The 23,732-nt window shown below is 49.2% G+C and overlaps 1 protein-coding gene across 1 annotated transcript in view; it reads left to right on the forward strand.

The window, feature by feature from the left end:
- Positions 1-23,732, forward strand: part of LOC100344092 (guanylate cyclase 2G) — a 49,668-nt gene that overhangs the window by 23,210 nt on the left and 2,726 nt on the right. Inside the window, exons 13-21 of the mRNA XM_051823695.2 lie at positions 3,546-3,714; positions 5,062-5,217; positions 12,253-12,430; positions 15,068-15,208; positions 16,288-16,480; positions 18,249-18,423; positions 19,526-19,624; positions 21,135-21,226; positions 22,510-22,615. Of these exons, the coding sequence (XP_051679655.2) occupies positions 3,546-3,714; positions 5,062-5,217; positions 12,253-12,430; positions 15,068-15,208; positions 16,288-16,480; positions 18,249-18,423; positions 19,526-19,624; positions 21,135-21,226; positions 22,510-22,614 (1,308 nt within the window). The 3' untranslated portion in view covers position 22,615. The remainder of the gene's footprint in view (positions 1-3,545; positions 3,715-5,061; positions 5,218-12,252; positions 12,431-15,067; positions 15,209-16,287; positions 16,481-18,248; positions 18,424-19,525; positions 19,625-21,134; positions 21,227-22,509; positions 22,616-23,732) is intronic.

The raw sequence follows: 23,732 nt of genomic DNA on the forward strand, positions 1-23,732 counted from the left end.
ATTTAAATATTAAAATATGTATATATTTTCATGTAGGAAATTTCTGAACTTTCCAGATATGGTAGCTACTGCCACATGCGGCCCATGAGCACTGGATATGTAGCTATCCAAGTTGTGCTGTAAATATTAAAGTCATTCCAGATTTTGAAGACCTGTTTGTCTTAATGAGTATAAAATGTTTCATTATTATTTTTATGATAATTCCATTTTGCAATGACTATATATATATTTTTAAAGGTTTATATGTTTATTTGAAAGTCAGAGTTACACAGAGAGAGAAGGAGAGGCAGAGAGAGGTCTTCCATCTGCTGGTTCACTCCCCAATTGGCCACAATGGCTGGAGCTGTGCTGATCCAGAGCCGGGAGCCAGGAGCTTCCTCTGGGTCTTCCCATGTGGGTGCAGGGGCCCAAGCACTTGGGCAGTCTTCTACTGTTTCCCAGGCCATAGCAGAGAATTGGAATGGAAATGGAGCAGCAGGGACTTGAACAGGCACCCAAATGGGATGCCAGCACTATAGGCAATGGCTTTACCTGCTATGCCACAGTGCTGGCTCCATAAAAATATATTTTAATACCTCAGATTAAATAATATACACTATTAAAATTAACTTCACCAATTTAGCTTTTTAAAACATGGCTATAAAAATTTGAAAATACACATGTGGCTTGCATTCTATTTTGATTGGGCAATACCTAAATAGTTAATAATTAACACTATTATAATTATTTTTTAAATATTTTTTATTTATTTATTTGAGAGGTAGAGTTACAGACAGTGAGAGGGAGAGACAGAAAGAAAGGTCTTCCATCCACTGGTTTACTCCCCAAATGGCCACAACAGCTGGAGCTGGGCTGATCTGAAGCCAGGGGATTCTTCTGGGCCTCCCACACAGGTGCAGGAGTCCAAGAACTTGGACCATCTTCCACTGCTCTCCTAGGCCACAAGTGGAGAGGCATATTGGAAGAGGAGCAGCCAGGACTAGGACTGGTACCCATATGGGATGCCAGCGCTGCAGGCCAGGGCTTTAATCTGCTGTGCCACAGTGTCAGCCCCTATAATTCCTTTTTAGCTAAAATAGCAATCCTATTCATATCTACTCCATTTTCAAGAGGGAAAAAAATGAGGCTTAGCAAGGTGAAGTCCCAAGGCCACCTGGTGAGTGGTAGATTGGGACTGCAGCTAGTCTATTACAAAGGCTGCTTTCTTTTCTCCATGCCATACTTCTTCCTGCTAACTACCAGAGAGCACAGGCGTAGGGGTCAGGGATGGAAGCCCTACAGACCATCCAGGGATGTCCAGCCTGGCAAGAAATGTAGCCAGCAGATGGGCGGCAGAGCTGCTCAGAGCACGTCAAATCTGGCTTCTTAATCACGAGCCCTCTGACAGCTCTGTTTCTTCTCTGGTGCTCTGCACAGAAGTCGTACCTTTCCATCAGACTGAAACACAGAAGCGGAGGCTTGCCTGCCATTTCTTGAGGCGACTGCAGACCTGGAGGTTCCCTAAGCATGTCCTTGTCACCCTGCAGGCGTGAGCTCCACAGCGTAAAGCGGCTGGCTGTGCCTGGCATGGTCCTGGCACCAGTAAAGGCAGGTGGAAGGCAAGAAAGGCTGGTGTGTGTGTGTGCGTGCATGTGCATGTGTGTGCATGTGTGTGCACGCGTGCATGTGTGTGTATGTGTGTGTGCGTGCATGTGTGTATGTGCGTGCGTGTGTGCATGCGTGTGTGCGTTTGCATGTGTGTGTGTGCGCGTGCATGTGTGTGTACGTATGTGACAGCTCAGTGAATGAAGAGGTTCCTGTGAGGGCAGAGAGAACTCTGGGTTGCACATGGGGCATACCTGAGAGCAAGCTTGCACCTTAGCCTGTTGGAGCCTTGCTGGAGAAATTCCAGAGGCAGCAGGGTTGTGATTCCAAAGTTGGATTCAGTTTCGCAATCTCAAAGCCAAGCCGGCCACCTGATAAAGCAACACAGCGTGGCCCCCTGAGTTCCTGAGGGGTGAGGCGGAGTGGGTGGCCAACCCCTCTCCTGGAGATTATTTCCTTGACTGCGCTCTGTGCTCGTCCACCTTTCTCATGCAGCAGCGGCCCCAGGGTTCTGGCTGGAGTGGGACAGTGACTTGGCCTGTCAGCCTGGCTGGAGGAAGCGGCGAGTCCCTGAGCAGGTGCCCGAGAAGGAATCAAGCCATTTCTGTCTGCTCAGATGCTTTATAACTCTTGTGGCCAGTGCTTTTCACTGAGCATGAACATGAAACAAAGAGCCTGTCAAAATGGACTGTCTGATCCAGTAGGGCCGGGTGGGGCCTGGGACTCTGCATTCCTGCCAAGCTCCCAGGTGATGCTGCTGTTGGGCCTCAGCGCATCCTTTAGGTAGCAGGGATCCAGGCAGCCCCATCTCACAGATGGGCAAATTGAGGCCCAGGGAGATGAAGTGACTTGCTTGTTGAGACTGGGTTGTAGTGTCTAGACTTGAACACGTGTCTTCCGACTCTGGCATTCTTTCTGTTGACTTCATAGATAGCAGCAGTAGTCTATTGTTCCTGAGAACACAGAGGACAGCAGGATAATTTCTCAGTCATCCTTATTTTATTGCCTTTCCCTTTAGAGCACTCAAACAGGACTCCTAAAATGCATTCAATGGTTTATAATTCAAAACACGCAGGTAATAAAATCAGGTTCTTGATAGTGCAGTGTATCTATATTCTCTATCATACTAACACATGTATCATAAGCGTGCACCTGTTTTCCTTACTACTTACCCTGGGCATTTACTGTGGTGTTTCACGACCATGACTCCGTGATGAAGTAGGTATGATCATCACTTCTTTTTTTTTAATTTTTAAAAATTTTTTATTTATTTATTGACAGGCAGAGTGGATAGTGAGAGAGAGAGACAGAGAGAAAGGTCTTCCTTTGCCATTGGTTCACCCTCCAATGGCCGCTGCGGCCGGCACACTGTGGCCGGTGCACCGTGCTGATCCGATGGCAGGAGCCAGGTACTTCTCCTGGTCTCTCATGGGGTGCAGGGCCCAAGCACTTGGGCCATCCTCCACTGCACTCCCTGGCCACAGCAGAGAGCTGGCCTGGAAGAGGGGCAACCGGGACAGAATCCGGCACCCCGACCGGGACTAGAACCCGGTGTGCCGGTGCCGCTAGGCGGAGGATTAGCCTAGTGAGCTGCGGCGCCGGCCTTGATCATCACTTCGACCAGAATCAGGCTAACCTACTTTCTGCAGAGGACTAGAGCTGAGATTTCAGCTCAGGGGCCTGACCACAAGACTACCTCCATCTGAAGCTGGCTTTCTGGCCTTCTTAGCTCCTGACCCATGAGCCAGAACTAGTTTCCCCCGTTTTGGGTGTCTGTGCCCACGCTGACTCCGGGGACACCATGCTGATGGCTTCTGAGCAAGTGGACATGGAGATTGGCGTGTTCCCCTGCCCCGAGTCGGCCCGCCTGTGTTTCTGTCCATTTGTCCAGCTGCCCCTGTTTCTTCTAGCAGTGCCCACTGACACTGCCCCGCCTCACTGGCGTGTTGTTGCCTCTGCAGGGCATGCTGTTCCTCCACAGGAGCCCCCTGGGGTCCCATGGCAACCTGAAACCTTCCAACTGCCTGGTGGACGGCCGCATGCAGGTGAAGCTGTCGGGATTTGGGCTGTGGGAGCTCAAGTACGGCCAGACACACAGAACCTATGCTGAGAAGACCACCGACCCCTCGGGTAACCACTGGCACACCTTGCGCCCATAGCTATTGTCAGATAGTCAAGGGCTTCCTTGTGCTGTCTTTGCTTCTCGAACCTCACCTGTGCAGGTGCCTGCAGGTGAGCCTTCCTCTGGAGCTGGTGGTGTGTAGCTGTTCTGCTCATCCGAGGAGGACAAGAAAAGACAACCCCATGGGTGGAACAGTCTGTGGTGTGGGTCTGGGCTAGGAGGCTGGTTCTCCTCCCAGCTTGCTGGGCCACCCAACGCCACTAGCAATTGCCCTTCCCTTTGTCCTCTGTGTCCCTTCCCATGGGCATCCTGCACTCTCAGCACAGAACATGAGATCTGCCAGGCGCTTTAAAGATAACAGGGTCCAGCAGTTCTCTGTCTTAAAGGTGACTCATTCAATGGCTGCATCAACAGATCAGGGTCTGGAGATGGAGTCGGGGCCCCTGTGCTGTTTTCTGAAGGCTCCTGGCAGCTCTTCTGTGCATCTGGAGACAAGTGCCACTGCCTCAACTCCCTGTGGGTAGAGTGGGGCTCAGCAGTGCTTCCTGCTTGTCCGGAGTTCACTGGGTGCTGCCGATTCTCACCTTGTCACGTGCCCTGGCCCTGTCGATCCCAGTGTCCTTGGCACATGGTTGGCAGCTTTCGGTCTTGAACGTGGGGAGGCTTCTGAGCCATGGGGTGGGATGGTGTCTTCCCGAAAGACCAGGGAGCCAAGGGCGATCTTGAAAACCTGCTAGTAGCCACTCCTGGCTCCTCATCCCTGCATCCCTTTCTTCAGTGATTGTAACCTATAATGAGCTAAGCCAATTGACCTCATTGCAGTAAAAAGATACATGAACTATCCAGAATCAAAGAATCTGTGGAGTCAGAATGCAGACTAGTGGTTTCCAGGGCTCAGGGGAACACAGAACAGGGAGAAATTGCTCAGTGGGTAAGGCGCTTTACTTTGGAGTGAGGGGAATGTTCTGGAACTAGATAGAGGGCAGTGATTGCCTAACACTGTGAATGTGCGAAGTTGTTCAGTTTCAGGTGGCTGATTTTCTGCTACCCGAGTGATACATCCAAGGATTATGCTTCCAAAGATAGGCAGTGCAGAACAGGGAAAAGAAAGCCACAAAGCGCCTGTAATGCCAGTCAAGCGTAGCCTCCCATGAACACAGGGTGCAGGTCTGTCCCCGCTGTTTTCTCCATTTTCCCACGCGGCCCCCTGGCCACTTCTCCAGTCAGTCAGACCCCAGCAGGGCTGGTTGGGGGGGCTCACTTTCCTCTCTCTCGTGCTCCCCGCGGGCTGAGGGGCGGCCTCCCCAGTTTGGCACTGCGGCTCTGCCTCCACGCCGAGTTCCGTGGCCTTGCAGAGCTCTACTGGACGGCCCCAGAGCTGCTGCGGCTCCGGGAGGAGCCCCGGTCGGGCACCCCGCAGGGAGATGTGTACAGCTTTGCGGTTCTGCTGAGAGACCTCATTCACCACCAGGACCAGGGGCCCTTCAACGACCGCCAGGAGGCCCCGGAAGGTAAGCTGGGGAGCCCTGGTCACGTGGGCTAGCTTTGACATTTTTGTGAACTGCTTGATTCATGTATGACTTACCCCATTGTTATGTTTTCATTTTCATACTGATAGCCTTTACATTAGGAAGTGAATTGCGCTTTGTACAAAAAGAGTATCAAGTCACTGAGAATTATAATGTTGGAAAATGGACCAGAATTATAACGTTAGAAAATGGATGTCAGATCCCCTGACTTCCTGTGGAGGGCCTTATCATGGCCCACGGAACTTCCTGAAGCCCTCTCAACTCTCTGGCCTCTGGCTGTCTCGGTTAGGTTCTGGGTGTGGGGATCAACTCGGACTAGACTGTTACTCGAATTAAGACTTATTCTATGCATCTGCTCTCCCACAATATGGCGCTGGGAGAGGAGGAAACAGCTTCTACACAGCTGCCTCCAGTTCAACCAATAAACAGCAGAACCTGCTCCTGATTGGAGGAGAGCAGCGTGCTCAGCGTGTGGGTAGCAGAGCACGGATTGGTGGAAGAGGACTATAAAGGAGGAGAGAGACGGCATGGTGGTGTGGGTTGGTTGGAGAGTGCGTTGGAGAGTTTGCGGGGAAGTTCGTTGCTTCGTTCTTTCTCATTTCTCTCTACTCATTCTTGCTTTGGGAGTTCGCTGTTTGCTTATTCTTACTTTACTATAGAAAAGACTTGTAAAAAAGGGGAACAACAAGCGTCCGGTCCAGTGCGGCTCCTCCGTGTGCGGAGGAGCAGCAAATGGTGCCATGACTCGGATAGGAAACCTAGGCAGGGTTTAGTGTCGTTCCTCCATGAAGAGGGGGAGCGACACCGGGGGCTACATAACAGTGACCATGAACTTGGTGGCTAGAAGCCAAGGACTGTCGAGGCTCAACTCCCCTCACGACTCATGTTCTGCCTCCTCTGGCTTCTGGCAGCTGCCCCAGCATTCCCGGGCCTCACCATAGGGCTCCATCCCTGCCTCTCTTTTCACCCTGCCCCTCGCTTCTCCTCTGAATGTCTCTCATGAGGATTCTCAGCAGTGGCTTTAGTGCCCACCTGGATAACCCACGATGACCTCTGTAACCCAAGAGCCTTAATTTAATTATATCTGCAAAGACCCTTTCCCCAAATAAGCTGACGTTCACAGATTCTGATAATTAGGACCTGACCATGTCTCACAGGGAGCCACCATTCAGTCCACTACATCTTCCTAACTCCACCTGCTATGGTTCCTTTCAGTCAACCTGGCTATTGTCATGTACTACCAACATGCCAGACACATTTCCAAGAGCTACCCTAGAGTATTATTGTTCCCTCTGTTTGACCATCTCTCACTTCATGTTCTTATAGATAAATGTGCCTCATTGTTTCTTAAGACATACATACATTTTCAATGTTATTCATTGATGCACATTTTGATTGTTCCTCATTTTTTGCGATTACAAATTGCTGCAATGAGCAGCCTTGTATCTTTGTACCTGTGGGTGAGTGTTTCTTCAAGATCAGACATTGAAGAAATGGCTGCATTTTCAATGCAGTTAACATTTGTGATAAATGCTGCTCAGTTGTCCACTTGCTAAGGCTTTATTCAGGCTTGCTTTTTACTGGGTTGTCTCCTAACAGGTGCTGGTGTCTGGATCTTAGTCCCAGAGGTTCTGGTATCAATGGTCTGGGTGCTACCTGGACAATTCTAAGCTCCCTAGGGGATTCTAATGTGCACCCGTTCAGGCTGAGAACCTCTGACTTGTAGGCGAAGGGGGGGTATGAGTTTCTAAACAAACCAAGCCCACCTTTTTTTTCTTGTGTTTAAAAGATTTATTTATTCATTTATTTGAAAGGCAGAGTGGTGGGGGGAGGGAGGGAGAGAGGAAAGGAGAGAGAGAGAAAAGGAAGGAAGAAAGGAAGGAAGGAAGGAAGGAAGGAAGGAAGGAAGGAAGGAAGGAAGGAAGGAAGGATCTTCCATTTGCTTGTCCACTTTCCAAATGACTGCAACAGCCAGGTCTGGGCCAGGCTGCAGGCAGGAGCCAGGTGCTCTGTCTTGGTCTCCCACATGGGTGTCAGGGACCCAAGAGCTTGGACCATCTTCTGCTGCCTTCCCAGGTGCATTCGTAGGGAGCTGGATCAGAAGCAGAATGGCGGGGACTTGACCTGACTCTCTGATATTGGATGCAGACATCACAAGTGGTGGCTTAACCCACTGTGCCACACTGCTGACTTACCTTTCTTGATTTTTTAAAAACAGATTATTTGAAAAGGGTTGGAGCAGGGGAGAGAGATAGAGAAACTCTCTTCCATCTGCTGCTTCACTCCTCAAATGCTTGTGACAGTCAGGGTTGGACCAGGCCAAAGCTGGGAACTGGGAACTCAATCCAGGTCTCCTACCTGGATGGCAGGAACCCGATAACTGGAGCCATCACTGGCTGCCTCCCAGAGCATGCATTAAAAGGGAGCTGGGATGGAGAACTGGGGCTCCAACCCAGGCACCCTATTATGGGATGCTGGCATTCCAAGCAGTGTCTGAACTGCTCTGCCATACACCTGCCTCTCTTGGTTTTAAAATTTTTCATTGTTCTTGCCTTGTCAACCAGTTCTGGCCCATCGCCAGTGGTCTATCTCAAGTGTCATCATAAGACCCTTGTCATGTAGTCCCTGGGGACTTTAAAGTCTCCGACTCTGCTTTTGAACCAGACTCCTCGTTCTAATTCACAGCTAATGAAACCAAGGTGAGACTAATCCAAAAGGGGTAGCCTCCAATCTGCATGCATCTGACTTTGGAACCAAGCAAAAATACAGATGTGACACTTCAAGAAGCTCATGGAAACGAACCTAGCTTTTAATTCCACTTTCTCAGTGAACATTCATACTCTTGTCTTTGCAGCCAGAGCCAGTCCCCATAAGTCCATCTGACTGTGTCAGTTGAGGACAAGGGTGGAGGCAGACTGTGGATTCTCTGTGCATTCCTCCCTGTTGTAGCTCACAAAGGGAAATGAGACCCCATCCCCTGGGACTGTGTAGACCCAGGATTACAAGCAGGAAAAATACACTGCGGACCTAATTATGGGCAAGCACCATTAACTTCTCCCACTTCCCTACAAACAAACCCGGTTCTGGGAATCCAATAAATAGCAATTCTTTGCATGCAGCAGCCCAGTGGTTTCCAACCTTAGCAGGTGTCAGAAGCACCTGCAGGGAGGTTAAAACATGCAAGGATGGAGGCTCACCTTCAGGACTTCTGAGTCTGATGTCTGGGGTGCAGTGTGATACCGTGTGCGTCTACCAAGTTTCCAGATGGGACTGAGCAACCGCAGTGGAGAAAGGCAGCTCTCGGGCCTCGGGGTCTGGGGGCCAGCAGCTGCAGCAGCACTTGGAAGGGATGAGAGAGACACATTTTTGGAGCCACCCCAGATTGACTTCCTCGGAGACTGTGTCTCTGCAAGCCCCAGGGGTGACCAGGGTACCAGCTGCTAACGGACAAGAACAATTGTGCTAATGTGACCTATGTCTGTCAGAGATTCTAGATCGGGAGCAGCTGGCCGCACATGACTGGGCACCAGGCACATGTTGTCTAGGGTACACGCCCACGGTGTGAAATGTGCTCTCAAGGTTTTATACTCTTGAATAGATTTTTTTCATGGCCTTTCTTAGAGCCAACATAGCACAATGGATGATGCAGCCGTAAGCTTTCTGTCCTTGCTCTTTTATTTTTTTTTTAAGATTTTTACTTATTTGAGAGGTAGAGTTACAGACAATGAGAGCGGGAGTCAGAGAGAAAGGTCTTCCTTCCGTTGGTTCACTCCCCAAATGGCTGCAATGGCTGGAGCTGGGCTGATTCGAAGCCAGGAGTTAGGTGCTTCCTCCTGGTCTTCCATGTGGGTGCAGGGGTCCAAGGACTTGGGCCATCCTCCACTGCCCTCCCGGGCTACAGCAGAGAGCTGGACTGGAAGAGGAGCAACCGGGACTAGAACCAGTGCCCATATGGGATGCCGGCACCACCAGGCAGAGGATTAACTTACTGCACCACGGTGCTGGCCCCTGTCTTTGCTTTTAAAACCATCTAGTGCCAGGTCTCAAATTCTACTTCATTTGGGAATACAACAGAGAGTACTTTTTCGTGTGTATTCTGTCAGAATAGTTTTAGGTGTTAAAAATGTAGAGAGACAGGTGATTTTCCTGGTGGTTTAGATGCCAGTTATGATACCTGCAGACTGGCTGGGTTCCATCCCAGGTCTGCCTCTGACTCTAGCTGCCAGTGGTGATGGCTCAAATGCTTGGGTTCCTGCCATCCAGGTGGGAGACCGGGATTATGTTCCTGGCTCCCAGCTTCTGCCCAGCCCAGCTCTGGCCATTGTAGGCGTTTGGGAAGTAAACCAGCAGATGGGAACACATTCTCTCCGCCTCTCAAACAAGTGGCAAAAAAGTAGACCTAAACAAGAATATACTTTACACATCGATTTTATAAACTGTTTTTTATTGTATTAATGAAAGGCATAAATTATTCAGATTTCTTTAGTTTTTACCTAGTGTCGTTTTCCTGTCCCAAGATTCTATTCGGGGTACCATTGAGTCATTGTGTCTCCCTAACCCAAGTTTCTCTGGGAAAATGTTTCACATTTTCCTTGTTTTTGGTAACCTTGATACTTTTGAGAAGTACTTGTCTAATATTTTGTAGATTCTCCCTCCATGGAACATGGCTGATGGTCTTGTTTTCTCACTGGGGTTGCAGGTGTGTGGGAGGAAGATGCAGATTTGCGTCACAGCATATCCAGGGCACACACTGGCAACCTGCCGGTCATGGTGATGCTGGGCGGAGGCAGTGTCTGTGGGTTTCCCCACTGTAAGTTACTCTGGCTCCCCCCTTCTCTACTGGACTTGATGGAAGGAAGGAATGGACTGTATCAGTAAAGACTTGTGGCTAGTTTTTAATGTTTTAGGTTATAATCTAATACTTTTTATTTGTTTTTGGCAGTATAAATATTTCTATCTTTGGTCGCTCAGTTTCAGCCATCTTTTGTGCCTCTTGGACCTATGGAAATACTTTAAAAAGTTTCATGGAAAATGAGATTAAAAGAGAGGTTCATTTTGGTGCGAAATTTTTCACAGTCCATGCGCAGCTTTTTCATCATATGCATTTTCTGTGAATTTTTGAAGACCCCTCATAGAGCTCTGACTGTGGGGTTCATTTGTGTGAAGCCTGCCTTACTGTCTGGTTGTATAAGATGCTCCAGACTCATCTTGTGGAACCGTACCCTAAGGAGGAAATGATTCTTCAGAGCCCTGAATTCTTTTGTTGGAGAATGGGATTCGAAAACAAAACCTGGACACTGGGTACGCTGAGTGCCACTGGGATGTGGATACTTGTAGGCGCTGCCAGTTGGCAGAAAAAAAAGTGTATGAGTGTATACTAAGCCATATACGTACACATGTGTAACTGCCCAAACACACGCACACACACCTGCATCTGTATTAAACTAAACGTGAGTTCTCCTTGATGTCTCCATGATCATTTTTTTGAAAATTAAAAAAAAAAATTGACTTATTTGAAAGGCAGAATGAGAGAGAGAGAGAGAGAGAGAGAGAGAGAGAGAGAGAGAGAGAGAATATCTTGCATTTGCTGGCTCACTCCTCAAATGGCCACAATGAATGGGGCTGGCCAGGCCGAAGCTGGGTCTTCCATGTGGGTGCAGGGGCCATCCTCTGCTGCTTTCCCAGGCACATTAGGAAGGAGCTGAATCAGAAGTGAGCAGCCGGGACTTGAACCAGCACCCGTATGGGATGCAGTGTCACAGGCACTGGCTTTATCACTGCGCCACAGGGCTGGCCCTGAACTTCCCCACCATGGTTCATTCTAGTCTCCCGCTTTGCTCGGCTGTAACCTCCTTTCCAGCAGGGAGAATCCTGGCTCCCGCTTTTGACCTCCATTTACGTATTTGTCCAGTCTCAGCGTATGTGCCCAGAGGCTGCTGGCTTGGTGACCTCTACTCCCACAAGAAGGGATTTGACTTAGTAGAGAACAGTGATGCTGAGTAGCTCCTTGCATCTTGGGCCACACAGCCTCCAGTCATTCAGAAGTGACTCATGTCAGCATGGTTTCCCACTACCCACTTCCGCGAGGGCAGGCCATAGCTTTTTAATACAGTTAAATGCTGTGTCTCCGTCTGCCTCCCACCAGTGGTTTGCCTGGTTTTCTAACTGATACTGTCTTAAAGTTTATGTTCCTTAAGGCCCACCCTTTGTGCTGTGAAACACACCGTGTCATGTATGCACCATCGAGTAGCTATGGAGTAGTTTCCCCAACCTCAAAAAAATCCCCCGTACTTCACCTCTTTAACCTCTCTCTTCCCCACCTCTTGGTAGCTTCTGATCTGTTCTTGGTCTCTAAAATCTTGCGTTTTCTGGAAGGCCAGATCAATAGTCACACAGCATGCGATGTTTCTCAGCCTGGCTTCTCTAACTTAGTAACAAGTGTTTCAGATTCACTGCTGTTGTTACACTCTCAGTATTTGTAGAACCAAACATGTAGGCATGGTTCTCAAAATGTTTCCTTTACAAAGTCTCCTTAGGTGGAATGTTTAATAACTGTCAGGAGGAGCCACAGAGGAAGTGAAAGAAAGTGGGTTTACAAAATTAGACAGGGGAACAGACATGAGGGTGACGCTTATTATTTGTTAAAATGACTTCTGTATAAAACAGAACACAAAATTGCATAAAGCACACTTCAGGGATTTCTAATACCCAATGCTTATCCATATGGAAGTCTGTCTGCTTCTCAAGAAAGCTTCTAGGTAAAAAAAAAAAATTGATTTAAAAACGCAGGGGGTGCTTACAATTCATACAGTAGAAGTCTTCATTTTCCAGGAGGACTTGGGTCCTCTTGGAAATCAGATATTTTCATAAAAATACCCACATTTCTCTGGGATCCTAGTCTGTCCTATGCATTTTAAAAAGTCAGTTTATGCGTTTAAGAACACAGTGCGTGTTTCTCAACAGTGAAGTGCTCTGAGCAGCACGACACTGCTCATGTCAACCCGAAACGAATTTCAGTGATCATTGCCCAAATCAAAGATCCAACGCCAGCGGCCCCGCTGCGACCTTCCCTGTGTGAAGACAAAGGAGACAGGAAGATCGTGGCCCTGGTGAAGGCCTGCTGGGACGAGTCTCCGGAGAGAAGGCCCACCTTCTGCAGCATCAGGGGCACCCTGCGCGCAGCCAGTCCCACGGGGTGAGTGAGGCGGCCCACAGGCATCTCTCCCATAACTTAGCCTGAGGAATTTGGAAGCCGGGTGGCAGTGGGTGAGGGGTTCCATGGCCCACCCTCCCTCTCTCCCTCCCTCCCTCCCTCCCTTCTCTCCTCCCTGGTTCCTCCTTCCCCTTATTCAACATTGCTCACTCAGTGTCTACCATACACAAAACCCTGTGCTGTATGCTGGCTAAAGTGGAGGGAGACATTCTCCCTTTATATCATAAATGCTAAAATAGATATAAAAGAATGGAATAGAGGTGTGGGCATTTAGCTTAGTGTGTGAGGTGCCTGCATCTCACCTCAGAGTCCCTGGGCTGCGTTCCTGGCTCTGTTTCCAATTCCAGCTTCCTGCTATGCAGACTCTGGGATCAGGCAGTGATAGCTCACATGGTTGGGTCCTTGCTACCCCACCTGGGAGACCTGATTGAATTCCTGGCTCTCAGCTACAGCCCTGCCCAGTCCTGGCTGTTGCCAGCATTTGAGGAGTGAACCAGCAGATGGGAGAGCTCTCTCCCTTTTGTCTCTCAAGTAAATTTTTTTTTTTCTTTTTGACAGGCAGAGTGGACAGTGAGAGAGAGAGAGACAAAGGTCTTCCTTTCGCTGTTGGTTCACCCTCCACTGGCCGCCGCGGCCGGTGCACCGCGCTGATCTGAAGCCAGGAGCCAGGTGCTTCTCCTGGTCTCCCATGGGGTGCAGGGCCCAAGCACTTGGGCCATCCTCCACTGCACTCCCTGGCCACAGCAGAGAGCTGGCCTGGAAGAGGAACAACCAGGACAGAATCCAGTGCCCTGACTGGGACTAGAACCCGGTGTGCCGGTGCCGCAGGTGGCGGATTAGCCTTAAAAAATGGACCAGATATTAATAATTCCACTGCCACTCGATCTATTCAGACATCATTAGTCACTCAACTTCCTTCTCAGGGAGTCTTGAGAAGTTCTCATAATCTTTTTTTTTTTTTTTTTGACAGGCAGAGTTAGACAGTGAGAGAGAGAGACAGAGAGAAAGGTCTTCCTTCTGTTGGTTCACCCCCCAAATGACCGCTACGGCCAGTGCTGTGCCGATCTGAAGCCAGGAGCCAGGTGCTTCTTCCTGGTCTCCCATGCGGGTGCAGGGCCCAAGCACTTGGGCCATCCTCCACTGCACTCCCGGGCCACAGCAGAGAGCTAGACTGGAAGAGGAGCAACCGGGACAAAACCGGTGCCCCAGCTGGGACTAGAACCCGGGGTGCCGGCGCTGCAGGTGGAGGATTAGCCTAGTGAGCCTCGGCGCTGGCCCTCATAATCTTTTTCAAATCAGCATTTCAAGGGTTGTGACTAACCAGTGCATGTTTGCAAATGATTTTCTCAATAGTTCCTTCACATCAGAATAATTGTATTATCTTTGGGGATATAGACTACAGAAAGACACTGTCATGTTGGAGGAAGCTTGAGTTCATTGGAAGAACACTGGGCTGGGAACCTGAAACACATTTTTTTTATTTGTTAAAGATTGACTTATTTATTTGAAAGTCAGAGTTACACAGAGAGGCAGAGAGAGACAGAGAGATGCCCTCCATCTGCTGGTTCACTCCCCAAATGGCTGTAATGCCCTGGGCTGGGCCAGGCCAAAATCAGGAGCCAGAAGCTTCTTCTGGATCTCCCACATGGGTGCAGGGGCACAAGCACTGGGCCTTCCTCTGCTGCTTTCCCTGGCACATTAGCAGGGAGCGGGATTGGAAGTGGAGCAGCCAGGACTCGAACTGGTGCCCATGTGGAATGCCGGCATTACAGGTGGCAACTTTATCTGCTGTTCCACAGCACCAGCCCCAGCAGGCACACATTTTCAACATAATAATCCTGTATTCTGTATTTTTTCAGATCATAATATTTTTAATTATAATTTTAGCATTATTTTTGATAAACAAATGAACATTTATTATACTTAGGGTATACTTATAGGTGTGTACTTTGTGAAATCACGTTATTTAGCATAATGGTATGGTGCAGGTCAGTTGCTATGGCCTGACATTTTATTCAGAAAATGTGGGTCTCTGGTGTTAGGACAATGTCTGCTTCCTATGTGAATCTCATTGTCTTCATCTGGAAGAAGAGAAATTTCACTGATGGCTCTGAACACCCTTCTCTAATGAGAGCCTGGACGATCTGGAAGTGCCCCCTAAGTTGGATAATCTGAGAAGCATAGAACCACCTGTACTGAAATCTGCATTTTTTTCAATTGGTTGTGGAGGTTTGAAGCCTGTTGTGGTGTGGTGGAAAGGTTATTCAAGGTCATCATTTATTGAGTGCTGGCTGGGTGCCTGGCAAAGCACGTTTGCACATTATTTTATTAAATTCCCAGGACACCTCTGTGTGGTATGTATTATTAGCCCCATTTTCCAGGTGAGTAAACCGAGGCTCAGAACAATAACGAGTGGAGCCCAAGCTTCCAGAGCTAGTAAAGGCAGGCTCTGTCTGTGAGGCAGCCTTGCTGCCATGGTCATTTCACTGCTGACCACTGGCAACCCGTAAGCTGCAGCCTGAAGGGCGAGAAATGTTTTCTGGGAATGAGTCATTGGAAGTGTGCCCCACCATGGCCCTAGGGTCTTGGAAGATGACATTAATATCGGATCTCTTACAGCCGCGTGAGCATCCTGGACAGCCTGCTGAGCAAGCTGGAAGTGTATGCGGAGCACCTGGAAGAGGTGGTGGGCGAGAGGACCAGCCAGCTGCTGGCAGAGAAGAGGAAGGTGGAGAGACTTCTGTCCACAATGTTGCCCAGGTACCCAGCCCCAGGGGCCTTGACAGACAAACCTGGGGAGCAGTGGCGTCACTATCCGAGAGCCCTCTGTCTCCTCCTTGCCCCCCATCATGGGGGGAATATTGCCATTATTCTCTTCCTAAGAGGAGTTCTGCGTTTTCTAAAAGGGGTCAAGCAGTTTGTGTGCAACTTGGCACATTCTTTAAAGGGAGGAGACAGAGGCAAATCCCTCTGCGTCCCTAGAAATGGAGAATATAGTGGGTCTTTTACATGGACTATGCTGGACCCCACAGCAGAATGATCACCACTAGATGGCGCTGTAGCTCCACGAGTCCTGATGGCTACCTGGCGTTTCAGGTGTAGATCTAAAATCTTTGGTTGAGGCAACATACACTCCTGATTTCAGACTCAAAAATTGTTCTGTGTTTGGATCCATTTTCACCTTTGCAGTCTTTTAGCACTTTTCAGAAGCATTTGCTGTTCAAATCCCTGTACTCTGTTTTTGCCTGTCTTAATCCAGGAAGTCAGCATTTAAATGTACTAATGTGGAATGGGTTGATTGATAGAAAAATCTTGATTTGTGAACTGGTGAATGATTACATTTGCTTCCGAATCCGTATGACAAGTCTTTCCAATCAAACTATAATCAATAGGAGGAAATAAGATGTCTTCATGGAGACAATCCCTTCTGTAAAGGCATGATTGCTACCTGCCCCTCCCCTGCCCCCAGTGTATAAATACCAATTAGAATATCTCTTCCAAGAACATGTGGATACAGGGGGCTGGCATTGTGGTGTAGTGGGTTAAGCTGCCACTTGTGATACCAGCATCCTGTATGGGTACCGGTTCGAGACCTGATTTCTCCACTTTCTATCCAAGTGGTTGGGCCCCTGCCACCTATGTAGGAGACTTGGAAGAAGCTCAGAGCTCCTGGCTGCCTCAGCCTGGCACAGCTCCAAAATTGTTCCAGATGATGGGCCTTGTTCAGCACCAACTCAGCCCATGGAAGCACAAGGACCTACAGGGTGACTTTGCATAGGAGGGTCCATGGAGGCAGGTGCACAGGATTCTGTTCACAAGAACACCTTCTCTGGTTTCAGCTTCGTTGGGGAACAACTCCTAGCAGGAAAATCTGTGGAACCAGAACATTTTGAGTCTGTGACAATCTTTTTCTCTGACATCGCTGGATTCACAAAATTGTGTTCTGTCAGCTCCCCCTTGCAAGTTGTCAGGTTCCTCAATGACCTGTACAGTTTATTCGACCACATCATTGGGACGTATGATGTGTACAAGGTGAGACGTGCGGCTCCTGCCCACGAGGCAACAGGAGATCCTTATTGGGGTTTCTGGGATGTGGCTGAGGATGGATTTGCCCCATATGTCAGCCTGGAGTGGGGGCTCCATTTCATGCAGCCAGTCCATTGCAGTTCATGGCAGAAGCTCAGTGTCTGACTCCTGAGTATTTTTTTGGAAAAGGGCTTGTCTGGAACCACCCGTTAGTTGTTCCCTTGGTTTCCTCCAGTGATTTTACCTCACAGCAAGTGCATTGCTAAAAGTGACATTGGCGTTCTATTGGTGAGTGCCCTCCCTGCCCCTCTTCCCTTCTGAATTCCTTTCCTTCTGACTCAGAGGGGCTCATGTTTGCTCTTCTATGGGGCTGTCCTTGGATCCTGTGTGGGTCTCGCTTCTGTGCGACTGTGGACAGTGGCAGTCACCTGTCTGGTGCCACTATGGAAGACTTAAGAATATGGTCCCTGAGAGTGATAACCTTTGGGGGAGCAGAGAGATCAAAAACCAGTCACGAGCCGCTCCTTCTGGGGGTGGCTTGATGCATTCCCAGAGCGTTTGGACGACTTCAGGTGGTGACCTAGGGACAGTTCTGTATGCCAATGCTCATGTGTGTGTGAACTCTGCCCATGGCCCCAGCCTCGGCCCCTGCCTGAAGTCCTGGGGCCGGTGGGATCTGGGGAATAGTGTGGTCCTATCTCTCAGTGACACACCCCCAATAGTTACCCCCCAACATTCCCAACAATGGCTGCCTCTGTTCAAGGGTGAAAGACGGGACGGATGGGGCATCTTCAGTAGAGGACACTCACCAAACAAGTCTGGAACCTGCCATCTGTGAGGATGCCGCCTCGGAGGTTTTGCTCTTGGCGTTACCTTCTTGGTTATGTTTCTTGTGAGCTTGTATTAAAACTAGTTGTATTTCTAAGGATTGTCTCGAGGTGGGAGTGCCAGCCTAGATGCAGGTTGGACTTGTTGTCTAACTGACTTCCTGTGATCTTGTGTTCTTATTGCCTGGCTAATGCCTGCAGTTCCACCTTCCCCGTGTTGTCCTTGAATGCTGCTATAATACATACACGCCTGGAAGGGGCCGGAACTTCAAGCTTCCACTTGGCATTTATCGTTTTATTGTGAACAAAGGCGCTGAAAGCTGATTCGGGTAGGGGGATTGGGGCAGATGAGGGCAGATCGGTCAGAAACATACATTTGTATATCTGCTAAGTGAATACATTTTGTATCCTGTATAATGTATACATAAGAACAAGGGTCCTGCAAAAAGTTCATGGGAATGTGTATTGTAAAAAAAACTATGCGTTTCAAAAAAATTTTTGCACTGTTTTTAAATTCTATTTTTCCTGAACTTTCTGAAGCACCTTGTGCAAATGTGTGTAAGAGCTCTTGTGTGGGCTGAGGACATTTCCGGTTGGGTATGCTGGATTCCACTTGGAGGACCCACCTCGTCCTTCAAGACTTACCTTATCAGTACACTGCTGTCTGTCTAACTTGGCTCTGAACTTGGCTCAGGGAAATATGTCACCCCCACTGTGGGGTTTTGGAGGTGGAAACAGTGGTTACGGAGAGGAAGACTCAGGGGAGGAAGGCTTTGTGGGAGAACTGGGATGCTGGGAAGTGGGTAGGGGAGAGGTCTGGGAGTGTGGTACTCCCACACAGGGGCCCTGAGGCAAAGATCAGTAAGGAAGGACCTTGGTCTCCGATTCTACTCCCTCCCCGGGTCTTCCTTGTGGAGAAACAGAGGTGGCCTGTTGCCTTATTTCAGGTTGAAACGATTGGAGATGCATACATGGTGGCTAGTGGGCTTCCCAAGCGCAATGGCACCCGACACGTGGACGAGATCGCCACCATGGCCCTGCACGTCCTCAGTGCCACCATGCACTTCCAGATCGCACACATGCCCAACAAACAGCTCAGGCTGCGGATTGGTCTCCACACAGGTAAACCCGACTGACAGCGGGGGCCAGACGGTCGGGCACAGGGACAGGTGGACTTGGGTGGAGTCCTAGCTCTGAGGCTCTTAGGAACTTGACATTGAGGGGTGGCTGTGTCATCTTTAGGGCAAACTAAAGGTTGAGTTGCCTTGATGTGCAGAGAAAGGACACACAAGGACTCCCTGATGTCAAACCAAAAGTAGAGAGGGGAACAAAAACCAGGACAGTTCCACTGGGTGGGGTTTCCTCTGAGGGTCGGCAACAGATCCTCTTTGATGTGACAGATTTTTAAATATTTTTATTTAGTCATTTTAATTTTATTTGAAAGGGAGAGAAAGAGAGAGAGGGAGGGAGGGAGGGAGGGAGAGAAATTTTCCATTTCTTCTTGCTACAGCCAAGGCTGGGTCAGGAAGCTTGAACTCAATCCAGCTCTCCCATATGGTGGTAGGAAGCCAAGTAATTGAGCCATCACCTGCTGACTCTCACAGTGCACATTAGCAGGAAGTTGGAATCAGGAGAGCCAGGACTCACACCAGGCACAGCATCCTTTGGGCTGCTGGTATCCCAAGCAGCAGCTTAACTCCTGCCCCGTACACCAGCCTCGTGATGTGTTGTATTTTTGAGAAGCGCATGGGTGTGTGACCATGTAATTTGCAGTAATTACTGCAGTAATTTGCAGTTGGTTTAATCCTTTTCTGTTGCTGTCCTGAAATTCTGAGAACATGTTTTAAGCCAGGGTCCCACATTTTCATTCTTCACTGAGCAGTGCTAATTATGTGGCTGGTCCTGTTCCTTCTGTTCCAAGACTTGACTAAAATAGAACCTGATTCCCTATCAGACCCAAGAATCTTCTTCTTGTGCTACTGTCAGCTTTATTTGCACCTCTAGTTCATGAATGGTGTTGTCATTGACTGGTTATGCTGCTGTCCACCAGAGGTTTGTGGGTAGATTGCCTGTCTGCAAACCCTACCACTTATTGCCAGTATCTTCCCCCAGGGGGCACTTAACAACTATTTGTTGAATTGTATTCACTGACTTGATGGGCATCGCGGAGGCCAGCCCTTGGGAAATGTGGCCTGATTACGGTCTGTGGTTCTTCCTGCATTAGGTCCCGTGGTGGCTGGTGTGGTGGGACTCACCATGCCCAGGTACTGTCTGTTTGGAGACACTGTGAACATGGCATCCCGAATGGAAAGCAGCAGCTTGCGTGGGTATCATTTATAGCACTTTGTAAACAGTATCACTGTCCTGCCAGTCCTCTGTCTTTAACCAGCGGGTATTTTTAGAAGACTCATTTGCATTTTGTCTGCCGTTTGCCATCTGCAGGATAAGATCATTATCCACTTCAGACAACACTGATCAAGCTTGGAGAAGGGTTTCTGCACTGTGCTCCTGGGAGCTGTGCAAACACACATGGCCTCCCCACTCTCAGACTTTCCGTTCTCAACCATCAGACGTACTTAGCAACAAAATCAATTAAATGAAGAGTGGGGGTTGGACAGTTTTTTTCCTACACTGGGCTAGGCAGTAAATATTTCAGGCTTGATGGACCACAGAGTCTGTTGTTATGGCTCCAAAGCAGCCATAGACAGTTTATTAATAAATGGGCATGGCTGTGTTCCAATAAAACTTTATTTGCAAATGGGTCAGATTTGGCCTGGAGGTGGTACTTTTCCCACACCTAATATACAGTCTCTTCTTGGTGGTGCAGGAGAAATCTATGGACAGGAACTCCAGAGATTATCACATAATTTTACTTTGTATAATTTTGACTTATTTATTTATTTATGATGCAGAGAGAGAGAGAGAGAGAGAGAGAGAGAACATTCCCAGATGCTGGTTCACTCCCCGAGTACTTGCAATGCTCTGGGCCGGGTGTCAAAGCTAGGAACCAGGAACTCAATGAAGTCTCCTACATGGGTGGCAAGAACCCAACGACCTGGGCTGCCTCCCAGGGACTGCATTAGCAGGAAGTTGGAGGCAGGAGCTGGGGCAGAATGTAGAACTCCAGCACCCTAATGTGGGACGTAGGTGCTTTAACTGCTAGGCCAAACACCAGCCCTGGGTAGTAATGTCAGTGCAATGATTGCTACTAGACACATCTATGCCACTCATCAGTCAAGACACGGAAAACAGAATTATTCGGTGTCTTAACTTCTAAAGAGTTTAGGTTAACATCATTTTGAACTTGTAAATTTCCCGCAATATATGAAGACATTAAAAATGATTTCCTTTATTTCATTGTGTAAGTTAATCTAGCATCTCAAACACAGATTTTAGATCTCTCTCTTATCTTGTAAATCAGGGTTTGCAGGATAAATTTCAAGGTGGAGCTGCCCTAACTGTACGTACATGTCAGTGTGGGGAACAACAGTGTGGTCGTGTGTCTGCACTGCAGGCCCGCCCCAGGGAGTGTGAGGAGCTCAGTGACCTCCAGGCATGGGAGAAGCAGCTTGTATCACCCCGGTCAGTGCTGGGACATACTGAACCTGGACATGCTGGAACCTGAATAGCACCCAGCAGTGCCTGGGCATTGCCTGGGTGGTTGAGGATCACAGCCGAAGGGTCCTAGACTTCAGAAAGACGGTGGTTTGTCTGATGAGAGATTCTGGTGATCAGAGAATCTGGCCAGTGTAGGTTCCCTCGCCAAAGCAGCCCCTGCCCCACAGACACTCCTTCGTCCAGGGGATAAGTAGACAATGTCCTATTCCTGGCAGCGTTCCGGATCCACGTCTCTCAGAGCACTGCGGCTGCCCTGCTGGCATTGGGAGGATACGATTTGCAAAAGAGAGGCACCATTCCAGTCAAGGTAAGACCAGGCCAAGTGTGATCCCCTCCGCCCTGTTTGGGTCCCTGGGGGAGATGTGGGGAGGATGGGTAGGATGAAGGGGCCTTCAGGCAGTCATGGCGTAGAGACCCCTGAGGTCCCCCTGGAGGTTCCCACGACGGCAGCTCTTCCTCCTTCCAAGAGGACTGCCCATGGACTCCCCGGCAGGAAAGCCCTCGGCTCCCACTGAGCCAAGCCCTCACAGCATGCCTCCTCTTCCCCTGGTACACAGAGCAGGTCCCCTGGCTCCCACACAAGGCAACAGCAAATACAAGTCCAGGAGTTAGAAAGCCTTCCTTTCCTGATCTGGGTCTCAAGTGCCCAGGGAGGGGCGACAGAGCCCATGGGTTTGGTCTTGGAGGTATGAGGACCTCATCTCTGTATATTAAAGGGAAAAACATCTCTTTTTATTTTTTTCTGCTTCATCGCCTTCATCATGGCCTCTGTCCCTGCAATGCCCTACAATGTGTTCTCATATTTGCCTTTTGCCTGGTCTTTCTTGGGGTGGGGAGCAGGGGCAAATACTCCCGGGAGATGCTCTCAGGAACACCTGGGAGCTGTGTACATGGGGCGGGAGGTCAGTGGTTACTATGGCTGGGGCGTTTGAGTAAGGGGGCCCTGGAGAAAGAAGTGAAAGGAAAGGGGTGGCATCAGCTCTCCAGTGTGCCACCGCCGGCCCTGGCATACTCCTCTCCATCACCTCACTCCAGCTAAGAGCAAGACCTTTCTAGAAGACCCTTCTGTCTTGGAGTCCAGTCCCACTACTTCCTGGATGTCTGGTCTGAGGGCTTGGCTTTGTCAGCTGTATAATGGGAATGATGTTAACCCCACCCTTGAAGTATAGATGGAGGACTGATTCTGAACCCATGCACAGGATGCTTCTCTTGGTGTCCAGCTCATAGCAGGAATTAAACAGATTTTCTTATTATTTTGAAAAGATTTTCTTTGCAATGAAATTTCACCTCCAGTGGCCCTTCTGGCTAGGCCATTGCTGACTATGTACCAGGATACATCAAACATCTTGTGCAAAAATGGAATTAAAATGTATGTCTATGCTGCTGCAAAAATTCTGAAATCCATGCAGATTTTGTGTGTGTGTGCAGAATGTGCTTTTTCCATGATTTTTTTTTGAAGTAGTCAAGTAGGCTTGCGAGCAAAGCCCAAGACAATAATCAGCATTTTGTCTGGAAGGAGGCATTTCCCTCATGGAGGTGGCTTCTGCTGGCCCCACTCTGTGACACCAGCCTCTCTGCTGCCTCCCGCAGGGCAAAGGAGAGCAAACCACTTTCTGGTTGAAAGGCAAAGAAGGCCTCACTGTTGCAGTCCCCGAATTTACTGAGGAAGACGTTAACGACCCAGAGACCTTGTGAGGTACGTCTTGTCCTTTAAGATATTTGTGGAATCACATGAAAAGTCTGCAGGGGGGTCCCCTCTTGGACCCCTCTCCATATCCCATCGAAGAAGTGTAATTCCGGGGTCTTAAGTGAATCTCCCACTAGGGGGCGCCATCTGTCTGACTTTCTCTTCCTACCCCTGTGCTGGCTCCAGAGCCAACGTGGATTTGGATGAGCTGAAAATGGTGAACTCATTTCCGGGGGGCGGAGGGAGGGGGGACCAAGACTGGGCTCCCAGCCCTGAGGGACTGCTGTTTTATCTGCCAGATAGCCAGCCCTAGCTGCCAGATATTTCCAGCCCAGTAACTTCTGAATCTGCAGTGAAACACGTCATTCTGGGACCGGGAGGAGCAGGAGGCTGCAGCCTGCAGTCACAGGCGCTTTGCTTTGCAAGGGGGCTGCTTCCTGACCATTAGTGCTTATTTTCCTTATTAGCTAATATGCTTGCCAGGAGATATGAGCCCTTATCAAAGGGATCTCTGGAATTTGTCCAGTATGGGAAAAAACCTCCGAAATCTAGGCTGTTCTTGGCGTCCAGCAGAGCTGAAGTTACTGCGAGTAGACAGGCCCACTGCAGAGGCTGGAAGGCCTTGCTCCGCCCTAAATTCCCGGGAGTGCGGCAGCTTCCACGCAGATCTCATCCTGTCCCCCAAGTATCGCTTACTGCCTTTCCTACTCACCGAGCAAAACCTCTAGCTTGAATTTTAGGTGGGGTCTTTGATTCACTTACGAAGACTTCATTAAATATTTCCAGCACACAAAGACGAGCCCCTCTGTTCCTGCCAGGATTACTTCTCCCTCTTTCCAAAGAACAGGTTTCCGGGTCCGTTCATCTGGTGGTTCCTGTCTTAGATTTACGAGCCACTGATGCATTCTCAGCACTTCTTCATCTGCTGCAGCTCCTCACGTGCAGGCATCGTCTGTGGCATTGCTCCGGAACCTGGCAGAGCAGCTGGGTTTAGGGCATCAGGCCTCATGTTGGTGACCCTTTCCTGCTGAACTTACTCTGTGCCACCCACCACCACACTGTGGGGAGGGGGCACCAAAGACATGACATTCCCTTGATCTTTGGCTTCTTGCAATGGGGGAAAGGA

Source organism: Oryctolagus cuniculus, chromosome 15, assembly GCF_964237555.1.
Source record: "Oryctolagus cuniculus chromosome 15, mOryCun1.1, whole genome shotgun sequence".
NCBI lineage: Eukaryota > Metazoa > Chordata > Mammalia > Lagomorpha > Leporidae > Oryctolagus > Oryctolagus cuniculus.